Source organism: Siphateles boraxobius, unplaced genomic scaffold, assembly GCF_051911475.1.
Source record: "Siphateles boraxobius isolate OS27281-9 unplaced genomic scaffold, OSU_SipBor_1 8, whole genome shotgun sequence".
NCBI classification, from domain to species: Eukaryota; Metazoa; Chordata; class Actinopteri; order Cypriniformes; family Leuciscidae; genus Siphateles; species Siphateles boraxobius.
Window position 1 is genome coordinate 13,651,754 of NW_027509208.1, and position 13,831 is coordinate 13,665,584.

General features: G+C 36.3%; 1 protein-coding gene across 2 annotated transcripts in view; it reads left to right on the forward strand.

Moving 5' to 3' along the window:
* The window catches only part of snx17 (sorting nexin 17), a 30,540-nt gene extending 17,131 nt beyond the window's left edge, over positions 1 to 13,409 (forward strand). The window contains exons 6-15 of one of the 2 annotated variants that reach the window (XM_077219756.1): positions 28 to 118; positions 3,523 to 3,610; positions 6,052 to 6,121; positions 7,748 to 7,840; positions 8,031 to 8,234; positions 9,767 to 9,895; positions 10,052 to 10,129; positions 10,558 to 10,635; positions 10,733 to 10,774; positions 11,433 to 13,409. In XM_077219756.1, coding sequence (XP_077075871.1) covers positions 28 to 118; positions 3,523 to 3,610; positions 6,052 to 6,121; positions 7,748 to 7,840; positions 8,031 to 8,234; positions 9,767 to 9,895; positions 10,052 to 10,129; positions 10,558 to 10,635; positions 10,733 to 10,774; positions 11,433 to 11,552 — 993 coding nt within the window. In that variant the 3' untranslated portion in view covers positions 11,553 to 13,409. The remainder of the gene's footprint in view (positions 1 to 27; positions 119 to 3,522; positions 3,611 to 6,051; positions 6,122 to 7,747; positions 7,841 to 8,030; positions 8,235 to 9,766; positions 9,896 to 10,051; positions 10,130 to 10,557; positions 10,636 to 10,732; positions 10,775 to 11,432) is intronic. The other variant, XM_077219757.1, reaches the window with a different exon arrangement.
* The last annotated feature ends 422 nt before the right edge of the window (positions 13,410 to 13,831 follow it).

Sequence of the window (13,831 nt, forward strand, 5' to 3'; positions counted from 1 at the left end):
TTAATGATGCTTTAATATCCTCATCAGGCTGTGGCCTTAAAGCTTGACCTTCCTGATGAGCTGGTGGGATATTTCAGCCTCTTCCTGGTTCAGGAGCGGGGGGATGGGGGCTGCACGTGTGAGTATAACATTTGACCCATTTAATTCAGACCTTTTGTACAGAAATTTGCCGTCACAAGATTTGGCCTGCTGGCTTCAGCTGGAAAGTGGCTTGGCTGTTATTAAATGGTATCTGAAAGTCAACATACTTCCTCTGGACTGGATCTAAACGCAGTCCTTGCAGCTCAAAAGAGGGTCTGTGTTCTGTTGAGGTGGCCGCCCACTCTTTTCAAAAGTAAACTGAGGTCAAGTAGATGAAACTTCGGTCAAGCTGTTGTTGGCATGGTACACGCAGCTCTGCTGTAGGCCTGTAATGCATGTTAGGCAAACATTGTTATTTTTATTTCTTGTGCTTACAGGAATTGAATTAAGCCCAAACCCTAAATATTAAACTTTTTGTGTGTAACCCGTCTTGTATTGTTTTAGCTCCAAATATCAATATGTCACTAATGTAACAACACAATTACATATTCACGGTTCTCTGTTATCAGTTAATAGTCACATGACATACAGGTAAATATATAATTTTTTTTTAATACACACATCACATTGTTGTTTTAGGTGTTTTGTCTTAAGATGCACACCAGTAATGTTTTTATCTAAGGCATGTTGATAAAAGCTACTTAAATGTCCTAATTGAACTAAGGCCTAATCCTGGCATAATCTAAGCCCTCTCTGTGAAACCAGGCCTATAAAATATAATTATATTATTATTATTATTAGTGTTGTTGTTACCTCTAGTATTACAATAGTACAACAGTTGTTCTGTAAAATAAAAAATATTTGATCATTACAATTAATTTTATTGGTTTCTACAACTTACAATCATAATATTTGTCTTAAATTATTTAATGTTAAAAACTCAAGCTTTTATTTTGGCGAAAACTGCAGGTTTAAAAGGAAAGCTTACATATTTTGACCATTTATGTACACGACAACTGCGTTTTGGGGACCTGGAAATGCTAACTTTTGAAAACAGTTTTTAAAATGCAAGTTTTTAAAAACTATAGCATTATTGTCTTCGTGTCTATTTGTGAAAACTGTGCCATCTTGCACATGCATATTGCGTGTTTAGTCTATAGGCGTAGTGTTTCTTTACAAAGTGACTAGCCTGGCATGCATAAATACAGCATTTTTAGTCGTTTTAGCAGATCTGTATGAACGGAGATCATTTTGACAACATAGCCCAAATGTACTCAAGTCTGTGTTTAGTTTGTCAACAGGTTTATATATTCTTTGTGTTACAAGGTCAAGTTTGTTACAGGTCTGGTAAAAATGCTGATAACGTATGTCCACAAAATGTTGGAAATCAGGCAAATGTGAAAACTAAATAAGCTTGGTGAAAATAAAATTATCCTGAAGTTCCCATAGGAAGCCGCGAATGAGAAACCCTTTTCTAAGCAATAAGACGTTGATTTTCACCTTGCCGACAATCTAACAGACAAGCAAAGTCCCAAAGGGGCCAATAAGCAACTACCCAGAACACCTCAGCAACTGCATAGCAACGTACTGAAATCACTCAGAAGGACTAAGAAACTGCATAGTAACACCCTAACATCGTGATGATGAGTCTTGCACGGAAAAAAAACGAATGTAAGGAAACATATAAAGAAATGTTGCCTGCTAACCAGTAATCATTATTTTCTTTGTAAGCATTCAAACATTATGCCTTTATCAGCTTTGTGGTAAAACAACACATTACATATTCTGAGAGAGGACAAAATACTGCATTTAGTTGCCAAGAGGTTGAAAGACAACATGAAACATTGCTTCGATAGAAATTTCCTCGTTAGTCTGTTATAAACAATGTTTGTTGAGACTTTATTGGCAGGAGTAAATGCAACAGCAGCAGTATTCAAATTGGTTGTCACTGTATTGATTGATTGTGTATGACCTGAAATGCCCTGTGCAGAGAAATATTACTTGCTCCATCTGAAATTAAACCGATTATACACTCGCTGCGAAGAGTTGTTTGCTCAAGATCATGTTTAATAATATTCTGGCTTCAAGTGCATTTTCGAATGACTAAGAGTGTATCTATGATTTTTCTATGAACACCCCCCAGAGACAAGAATCTTTCATTTCTTGTGCAATACGTATCAGTTCAGTGCGCAGGGCAAATTAATTTGTAAAGAACAGGCTATTTTTTCCTCGATTGTTCTCTTTCCAATTCTGCCGTCATAGTGTTACAGAACTGAAAATCCTTCAAAGAATGAATCCCTTGGAGGGCAGTAGAGTTATTGGAAGTGGAATTGTTATTTTTCTTTAGACTTCACAGACTCTGTCCAGTTCTTGAAACTTGGGCATATTTTCTCTGATTTAATGCAGATGTCTGGCAGCCGCTCTCCTTGTCTGCATGTAACGTTGTTGTTTTGTTTGTGGAACTTTCCACGTCTACTTTTTTTATATGAGCTGTCATTGTTCGACTACTTTTAGCACAAAATCCTCACGCATCCCTGAGGAATGACATGCTATGTGCCTCCCACTCGGTTGCCAGATCCTCACATGAAATGTGCTTAATTCTGCCAGATAGGATGGAAAACAGTCCCCATAAGAATCCTTCCCAAAAATTATTTTGGCATCCTGCCCATTCTTGGCAGAAATATGCATTAAGAAAAATAAAGGCCTGCAAACAGAACCTGATTTTCTATTGACTGATGGTGGAGCCAAGAAAAAAGAAATAAGTGCCAAAGAATGTCTGTGCTAAAAACAGATTATTATAAATACTGGAAATTCTCCTGAATATAATTTATAAATAAATACTGTAGTAGTAGTAATAATAATAATATTATAATGACAGTTTTTAACAATAATAATATTATTATTGTTATTAAAATATTTATTTTACAACATTTGAGATCTTTACAGTGACAACTATATGCAATAACCATACAAAGCAATTAGAAACGTGGTGATGTAGTGCATATGTATTTCTGAAGATATTCCCATCACATAATACCGTTCTTGTCTTAACATGCTGTCTAATGTCAGACTACTGAAAGGGTAAGCCAAAGAGTAGAATGAACTGTTGTGATGGCATGCACTATGCTATAGATCTAACTGTCTTCTCTTCTTCTTTTCACACTCCTGTTTTTAATGTTTCTAAAAGCTCAATGCCCATTTTAGTTCAATCCCTGACATCCATTTCTCTCTCCCAACTCTAGAGAAAACGTCTTTTTCTAACAGCTGCAGCATTTATTCTCTCCCTGCCTCCCTCTCTCTGTTCCTTCTCTCTTGCACAAAGTGATAAACATGTTATTGTGCCCTCTATGGCTTTAGCCAGATGGATTCTCCCCCATCTCACTTTGTTTGTTGTCATTGTTATTACTTTCCAAATGTCCTTGAGTCTGAAGGCACTCAAACATTTCATCTGGTCTCTCATTCCCTCCATCCAAACCTCTCCGACCTCCCACGGTGCCCCAGACGTGAGAAAACTGCAAGAATTTGAGCTGCCCTACGTGTCCATCACCAGCCTGCATAGTCCCGACTACCGTATTGTCCTCCGTAAAAGGTACACAACTCATTTTGGAAGTGATTTTTGATGTTCTTAAAATACTTCAATAACAAAAACAGCATGTTTAAAGGGATAGTTCACACAAAAATTATTTATTCACCCTAAACCTGTATGACTTTGTAACTGTTATTTTGAAGAACATATTAGTGTTTTAAGCTTCAAAAAGGAAGCAAAAGCACCATAAACATGTAATTTCAAGTCTATGGAAGCTATATGATAGCCGTAGTTGAAGAACAGATCAAAACCGAAACATTCTGATTCATGAACCAACCATTTGGATCAGTTTTATGAACTGAATCATCTGATTTACACAAAGTTATCAGATATGTTGTAATATCCCAGAAGTCACATGGACCATGTTCTAGATATTTGTATGGTGTGTTTTTTCTCAGTTTTGAGCTTGACCGCTACAGTGCTTATTCGGTTTTATTAAATGGATAATAATAATAATAATGTCTAAGATCTTTATAAAAAAAAATCACCTTTTATGTTCTACAGAATAAAACCATACAGGTTTGGTATAACATGAGGTTGAGTAAATGATGACAGCACCTCATGCACACTTCCTGAAGTATAACTTTAAGTCCTCTCAAAGGGCTATTCAACACATGGATATTTGCTTTAGGAAGAGGTACCCCACAAGGGCTCCATCTTCACCCTGTTTTAAATCCTAGAGAGGCACTTTTTTGCCTTCCTGTTGTAGAGGTGGGTATTATAGTTACCACAGCCAACTGCTCGTGTGGTTCTGTGCAGCAGACATTTTCATATTTCCCACTTTAGACTTTTTGGACTTGAGGACAGCTTGATTTAGACATCTCTTTTGTAACTCAAATGTCTTTTATAACTCTAAACTACTGCGCTTTACAGTTTAAAGCAATTCAAACTTCATTATTTATTCACAGGAAAGTGCCAATCTGCTCACAGCTTATAAATGTTGATGTTGCTAGTGGTTTATGAACAGCAGTATATTCATCAAATGCCCTTTGGAGTGCACGGTTTATGTAATGCCATAATTTGAGAGAATCAAGAGCGATTATTTATGTAAAACCACAAGCATGGGCTTCGAAAACACCATGTGTTTCACCATGTGTAGTGGAAGCAGGTGTGAAGGCGTTATGTGAATGTGATTTCCCATTTTAGCATATTAGCACAACTTAGCAGGGATTATTTTGCTAAAATAGTTCCACTTTCACCTCTTATATATATATATCCTTACCTCTGAATCTCACACCTCTTCATCGTATACGGTTGGAAAAGGTGCATTTCTTTTCTGTCCCCTCAGGAGAACCACAGGCCTCTTGACCTACTTTACAGGAGCTTACAGACAGCCTTCGGCCAGATCCCACCTGTTCACTACATCAGGAATGGGATATAGATCTGGCTGCTCTGATTGGCTGCTAATAGTGTCTGGAAAGGCGTATAAAACAGTGCAGATATATTTTAAATAGAGTAAATAAATGTGCCTGCATTTTTTATTAAATAAATGTAGCCTTTGTGAGCATAGGAGACATAGGAGTACATTTTTGAAAAGTTCCCATGCCTTTTGTTCTGCTCGCGGTCTGTCATGTGTAGTTTAACCCTAGAATGCATGAACCAAAAGTCCTGCATGAATGCATAAAGGGGGTCAAAGTGACCCATACTGGAATTAATGTACTATAATTTAAATCATTTCATTAATTGATGATACACAAATGTTTTAATATATCAAACATGTTTATTTTTTCCAGTTTCCTTGTAAATATACATTATAAAAGAAGATTTTTAAAAAAAATGCAGTTATTTTCTTATTTAGATCTACTATAGAGTATATTCGAGTCTGAACTTTCACTCCCCACATTTCTCACAGACCATGTGAAAATGATCTTTTCAGACAGAGAGAACATTTCACATATGATTTGCACCTTTCTAAGCATAACTTTTTAGCAGAGTTTGCACCTTTTTTTTTGTTTCTTGTAGCTTTTCTGCTAAACTCTGCTAAAAACGTATTTCTGCCCACAGCATGATAAATAGTTTTTGACATATGGACGTTCAGGATGGCAATTGAGCTGAATACTGCTTGTTTGCCAGATTATCATTTGCTTCTAGGCAAATGGAGAAATACACTGCAGCAGAATTTATTCAATAGCATATTTCAATACTATTTCCATATAGATTTAGGCAGATGCTTTGTTACAGGACAGAACTCTTCTTTTGTCTATGTTTAACTTAATGAAATATTTAATTAAATGGTTTGTAGACAATTGGTAAGCTATCTTCTTGTCAGATCCTCAGGCATGAGTACATAAAGGGTGTGGTTATGCAGTAAAATGCAGTGCTTATGCTTTTAGTGCTTAATGTTTTTAGATGATACATCAGACAACAGATGTGATCAAAAGGTAAATTATAGTATGTCCCTGAAATAACTTTCAAATCATTATTGTCTCCTGTCCTATTCTCAGCTACTGGGACACAGCGTATGACAGTGATGTCATGGACGACCGTGTGGGACTGAACTTGTTATATGCTCAGGTAACAGTCTTAAATTTGAAAAGGTACTCGTGTTGTTCAATGTCCATCTCACAAAAAGTTGTCAATGTACATAATGGTTCTGGCAAATAACGTTGCTTGTGTTCTAAATTGGTCATTTCTTTTCAGTTATGAACACTTTGTGGGATTCATCCAAAAAAGGCTTAGTTATAGTTGTCTCTGCCAGTGTTGTTGCTTTCGTTATTGAAAATCGTAAAAAAGTTTAAACATTTTTACTAACTGGATAAAGACATACTAACCTAACTAAGAAAAATGTAAAATTATTTCTTATGACTCTAACACTAACTAAAATAGAATAAAAATGGCAAAAAATAAATGCAATGTTATATTATAAAACTGAAAACCTATCTGCATATAGATATTTTACTGAACAGCAGTAACACTAGACTGCTGAGAAATTAATACGCCATTAAACATTATAAAATAATGCCATTTGTGTTTTACCTATTCGTATTGTATATTAACTTAAAATACTAAAAAAAAATACTGAATAAAATACTGAAACAGTAAAAATTTACAATAGTGCTAAATTAACATTTTATTAATCTTAGATAATTAGTTAATAGTTAGTTCATTTTATATGTACATTTTTAACAATTTAAGTTGTAAAATAAAATGATTGTCTTAAAAACTAACATGAATTAACAATGAACAACAGTAAGCTTAAAGGGACATTGTGTAGGAATTTCTCCCATCTAGCGGTGAAATTGAATTTTGCATTCAGACGAATTGTGCTCTCCAGCGCGTCGCTTTTTCAAATGCGTGTTGCATCTACGGTAGCTGTTATGTACCAAAAAGCTATGATAGGATGTCTTCTAATAGCACTTTGTCGAGTTTTCCTTCGGGTGAACAGGTTTCTTATTTCAAACAAACTGCAACTTGACACAACGAACACATGAATGTTATAGTATGAATAATAACAGTGCAATGCAGCCTTTTAAACTTGCCGGGGCAGTGACAAGCGCCTCTTACTGCTCTGCTCCTCCGTTTCTGCTGCTTTCAGTCACGTGACGCTGGCTCTGAACGAAAACGCGCTGTGGAAACGCGTTGGCCTAGTACTTTTTGACCCTCTCTGTTATTATAGTTTTTCAAGATGGCGGAACGACTTGTAAGCCTCCGTGGACCTACCCGTCACATGTATATAAAGATAATAAATTCTTCGTTTACGAGGATAAGCCAGATAATTGTCAGAGGTACTTGTACACCATTGAGGACATATTTATGAATAAAAATATTGATTTTAGATAATAAAATACCTAAAAAACTACACATAGTCCCTTTAAGTAACATGCGAGGTTAAGTAACAAACTAAAATGAATGCTGAAAAATACTGTTCATTGTTAGTTCATGATACCAAACTAGTTTGAACATATTGAATAGCCTACTATTGTAAAGTGCTATCACTTAAACTAAACACTGAAACTATTCAATTAAAAATAATTGCATGAAAACTAAACTTAAACTAGAAATAAAAACTAAACTGACTGCATATTGCGCTGGGATTTAAGCTTTTTTATTAAACTACACAAATATCCTTTAAAACATGTAATTTATTCAAAAGTCAATTTCGGAGTGTGAGAAACCGCTTTGTCCCCTTCTTCCTCTCAGACGGTGTCTGACATAGAGCGGGGATGGATCCTTGTGAACAAAGAGCAGCACAGACAGCTGAAATCCCTACAGGAAAAGGGCTCAAAGAAGGAGGTATGGCTGAGCTCCACCACACACGTTATTTGATCTCCCTAGTGTCTGTGAGCTAGCAAGAAATGGACTGCTTCTCTAAACGCTGAAGTCCATTCTCAGACCTGACTGTATAATGGTGAAGCTTTGTTAATCTAATCATTTGTGTTTGTTAGTTTACCATCTGTGTGTCTAAATATGTTTTCTCCCACAGTTCATCAGATTGGCTCAGACACTGAAGTACTACGGCTATATCAAGTTTGATCCCTGCATCACAGATTTTCCAGAGAAGGGCTGTCATGTTATAGTCGGTGCCGGCAACAATGAACTCAACTTTCATGTCAAACTGCACAGCGAACAGATGAAAGAGGGAAGCTTCAAAGTCACGCGCATGAGATGCTGGCGGGTCACTTCATCTGTAAGTTTGATAGATAAGGGCTTTTACAATACAAAGTCTTAAGGTGTAGTCGCATTAGCAAACTTGTCCATTGTCCATTGTGTAGAAATGTATAAAGCACAGCTCACACATAGGCCACTTTCAAACCAAGCAGCTTTTTTGTTGGTCAATGAAGCAGTCCAAATTGAACGCAAGCGAAATATATGTGGGGAACTTTTTCGCCTTCATGCAGATTCCAATTCAAATTATTGGATTTTGTAGAGTAACTGTAAATATAACCGCACATTTATGCCGGATTCAAACTACACGATATCAGGCCGATTTTGGCACAATCGGTTTGCCGGTGTCGTGGTGATTCGTAAATGACAATGCCCGTCGGGACGCAAGAATCGATTGTTTTATCTTGTATAGTGTGTCATAGTGGACGCCAATCGACAACGTGACATTGTAGTGTATTGTATGATGTAAATAGTATGTTGTTGCCAACATTAGACATTTCAAATGTCTTTCAGAGGCTGAATTTGCACAAACGCTTGTAGTTTAGCAGTTCCACAGTACCAGAGTCCTTTCCTAAAGTATATGAGTAGTTTAGAGAGGTTCTTGACCTTGTGAAGTCAAATAAGGTCACGTTTTTTAAGGAAGAACTGCATTTTTAGAACTAATTAGACACTGTTTTTGTCTGTTTTAAATAAAACAGGCAAGCAGTATTTAATTTTATTTTAGCCTGGTTTATTGAAAACTTTATAAAATAAATATGGTTTAGGAAAATAAAGGCAAAAATGTAACTTTAAAAACCCCTTCTTTTTCCTTTTTACAGTTAAGATGTAGCAACATTCCTTTTGCATCTCCAGACAACTCTTCTCCAAATTCTTTCTATGACTGTCCCTTCAGGCATGTCTGGTTGGTCTATTTCTGAAAATGGGAAGTTGAAACAACCAAAAAGCCACTTACAGAAGGAAAAGAGACTGTGCTCTTTGTCTCTTTGCTCACTTATACCAGACACTCATCTCATCTATCCATTCATATTTATTTAATGGGACTCCTGCCCTGCATTTACACTAAATGTATGCCTTTATGGTTTTCTGCAGCCATATTATTATACAAGAATTAGGAAACAGAATAAAGATGATCTAAATCTTCATTCTAAAATGGATGAATGTGCGTTCTGGTGTTTCATTAGCGAGTGGAAGTTGTCTATGCTCCACTCTACTTCAGTGGTCTTGGCTTGGTATTTGTCTTAGAATAGCAGAGTTGTTACTAATGAGCTCAGAATGGTTCTAATGGGACTGAGAGAATTTCCCGTGTCTTGTGTAAAGAAGTGGTTTGTTTTTTGTCATCTGAGACAATTCTAATGAGACACTTTTGTGTTTTGTGCACGTGATGCAATGTAATTATGAGGACGATGACATTTAGAGCAGAGCTAATGATGACTAATTGAGCTTTGAAGGTAATTGCCATGTAGAGGAGTTTAGAAATGGCCGCTGTAATTGCCTCGACACAAATAACAATGATTATGATGATCGTATTTGTGATGACCCGGCTTGACTCTACAGCAGGTGCCTGTGGCGAACGGTACCGCAAACCCAAGCAGCTCCAGTAAATGTGATGTGAAACTAGAGCTGGCCTTCGAGTACTTGATGAGTAAAGACCGTCTGCAGTGGGTCACCATCACCAGTCCACAGGTCAGTCGCAGAATTCTGTTGAAATGTGATACTATTACAGTACGTATAAATAAATGAAAAATAAAATGCTAAAAATAAATAATTATTTTAAATGCTATAGGTGATTACTGAGATTAGGCCGCTGGACTAAGGAACTTTTTGTTTTTTTCCCCCCAGGCCATCATGATGAGTATCTGTCTGCAGTCTATGGTGGATGAGCTAATGGTGAAGAAATCTGGCGGAAGCATCAAAAAGGTCACTAGATCTATGTTTGTCTTTTTGTAAAGACCTGTCAAATATCTGTGGGAATATCTTTCACTTGGTGGATGTGACTGTGTATGTTTTATTTAAGAGTTTGTAATAATAAATTTGTTTGTCACATGGGACTGGCATGATAAACCCTTTCAGGATAATAGGCTTAATGTGTGGTATATTTGAAACTGGATGTCAAAAGCAAGCGCTGCAACAACAGAAAAAAAGCCCTTGAAAGTTGTTACAGTGCAAAAACAACTATTTCTTTGTTGTTTTCACTTTAATGAAATACTATGAAAAAGAAAAATTCAAGAATAATGTGTTCCAATGAATCCTGCGGAATGTGTTTTATGAAAATAAATGTGGTCATGTTTATTTAAAGAGCATTCTGTCTCTGTTTCTCTAAGTTTGTGATTGTGATGTGTTTCCAGCAGATGCAGAAGAAGCGACTGAACGGCACGTTCCAGCGGTCTGATAGTCAGCAAGCTGTGAAATCTCCTCCGTTACTGGTGGGCATGGAGGTTTTTGCTAATACAGAACATCTCTACTTTTGATACGGAAGATGTACCAATTGTTAATATGCGATTTTGCATGAATGTTTTTCAGGATTCCCCTGATCCCAGCCGTGAACAAGTAGTCAAACTCTCTGTGAGTTTTCTATGTTTTTCATTTCCTTATAATCAACTTGCAATGTAAATATCTTCTACACTGTTTCATACCAGTGTTATTTTCATTTGTTAATAGTAACTAACATTAACTAACTATAAGCAATTAGTATAGTATTTATATTAATATTCATTAACGTTAATAAAGGCATTAATGTTAGTTAATAAAAATACAGCTGTTCATTGTTTGTTCATGTTACTTCACAGTGCATTAAGTAATGTTAACAAATACAACTTTTGATTTGCCAAAGCATTATGACCAGTCACCGGTGAAGCCACATATTAAGGTCTGGGTAGATTAGATGGTAAACAAACAGTCTGTTCTCGGAAAAATGTGTTAAATGGAGGAGAAATTGGCAGGAATTAAGATCTGAGTGACTTTGATAAGGGCCAAATTGATATGGCAAGGCAACTGGGTCAGAGTATCTCCAAAATGGCAAGGCTTGTGGGTTGTTCCCCAGGTAGTTGCTAAGGCACATTTTCTAATTTTTAGTTTAGTCTCAAGGTCTTCATCTAATATTTTTAATTTATTTTATTTCAGTGTAATTTAAATGAACAAAAAAAATATTTGTAATAGGTTTAGCTAACAAAAACTGTTTTTTACACTCATCTCCTGTTCCGTTTTTTTTTTTTTTTTACAGACTAAGCTGTCTTCTGTCTCCCTGAGAGGACTTAGTTCTTCCAACTCAGCCAGTGACATCAGTGGCAATGATTTCCATGGAAACTACGCTTTTGAAGGAATAGGGGACGATGACCTGTGATGGAGCCGTCCTCATAGACTGGACTGAAGGAGTCCGATTCATTTTCGGCTTCTCTGCGTTGTGTAGATTAATAGATGCCCAGTTCTGCAATATTGTAACCCCTTTCTGAAATAATTAGATTAAGAGTCTCAGAAATGGGCTATGAAGCCTCTCGTTAGTTTTATGAGATTCAGTGCTCGCTCAATTAAAGTAAACAAAATTCAGATTTAAAGCATAATTGGAGATTTCAAAGGTTACATAGGCACCTCAGGGGAGGTTACTGCATTCAGGAAAGATGTTAATTTAGGCTGTGATGGAAGTTTCTTCTGCAGACGGCTTCATTGAATCGTACTTCCTTACTAGAGACACAAAACTGTGCTTTTCCTCTCATATGTCATCTTGCAGGCACAAATTCCTGTCATCTCATTTTCTCTTGCTCCTGATTTTATTTGCCTACTAGAGCAAGATCCATACCAGCAAATTGTGTTGATATGTTGATATTAAAATCTATTAAGATTATTATTTAATAGAGAAGTGGTCTGCTTCATATCGTGCAGTGTGTCAATGTTGCTCAACCTATTGTGTGCTAGCAACAATATGACCTGTAGCCTAATAGATCTCTGCAGATTCCTGTTTTGTTCTTTTTGTTTTTTTTGAGGAGAGGTAATCTTGCAGCTAACTCGACCTGATGCCTACTGCATATTCATTGCATATTCTAGATGAAATTGTGGCCTGTTTGTTCTCTGCCTTACGCTGATTCAACCGCCTTACAGTTCAACTTCTCAGAATGAAAATAAAATGTAGCGCCGGACACAAGTTTTCTCATTCTGACCAGCTGTGTCCTGAATCTCGCGTTTTTATTGGTGTTCAGCAGGCCCACTTGCACTAGCTGAACCCAAGGTTTTTTTTTTTACACAGTATTATTAAGAAAGGTAGATGGCTTGGGTATTTATTGAGATATTGACTGTGGGAAAACATCCTGGAACATTCGCAAGAGGTTTGTAGGTCTGTCATTAGATTTTTTTTGTGTGCTTTTTGTCTGTGTTCTGTTATTCAAACCAATATATTAAAAAAAGGTTTGTCATACATGCCAAAATTATAGTTCACTAAAGCATTTTGCACAGAAAAGTAAAATTATGGTAATGTCACTTTTATAAATGTACATGCAATTAAAAAAGTATTCTGAATATTTACTAATACCTGTATTATCTTTAGTATATTACAAAAAAGAACAGTTGATCAAATATAATCCAGGCTGTGTAAAAAAAAACTTAACATTTATCAGTGTTTACAAAATTGTAGAAAATTGTCAAAAAAGAAGTGTTTACAAATTTCACATTTAAATTTCAATGATTGTCTTTGTACACTTTATTTTGAAGAATATCATTCCAGACTTTCATTTTCCATTTATATATACATAAAATCCATTTTGTATTTTACTAAATACATTGTGGCAATCATCTCAGAGGACTGATCACATGGTGCTTGGGAAATGGCTGTATTTCACATTTATGCTGGGGTTTTGACTGTCTGCATTGATAGTCATACTAAATGAAATGCTCATATCTTTCATCCCAGATGATTGCCCCATGTGCAGAATGTTTAATGCGAAGATTGTTTAAATGTTCTCATACTTTGTGCTGTATGGCTGACTATTTTTTTAACTGATGACTGTAATTTGTGATTGCCATGTTCAGTATGTTCACCAGCAGCAGCATCATCATCTAGGATGAAAAGAGTAAACCGTCTGGACTCATAAATCTTGTACATCTCTCATAAAGCTTATGAGCATGATTTATTTTTTAAATCGTCACTTCATTTTAGAATGGAATTTAGAGCCTTCTGGGTTTCAATAAACTTAGGTGCCAAACAACGCCACTCTGTATGCGAGTCGTTTTCTGGTATTTCAGCAAATGAGATTATCATATAGCCTATGTGGTTTGCCTGTAGTAAACACATTGACTCCTATTATTATTAGCTAGTGTGTGTAAAATCCCACACAGGAACCCTACTGCAAAAGGTCCTGGCATAAATCATTGATGATATTTAGCTTTTTGACCTATGATTTGAATGTCAAATTTCCTTTCAATGTAAGCTTTGGGCTCAAAACAGGCTCTAGCACTTCAAACTCATTCTCTGCCCGGGGCTCTGTCATCATTAGCGTGTTTACCAGTGCTGTTTGCAGCAGAGCGCAGGGAAGATTACAGCTCATTATGAAAGTGAGGATTACATACACGCTGCATGTCTAGGCATCTTAATCACATCCTGCTGGCTACTAGTAACTTCAGTTCAGTTCTGTC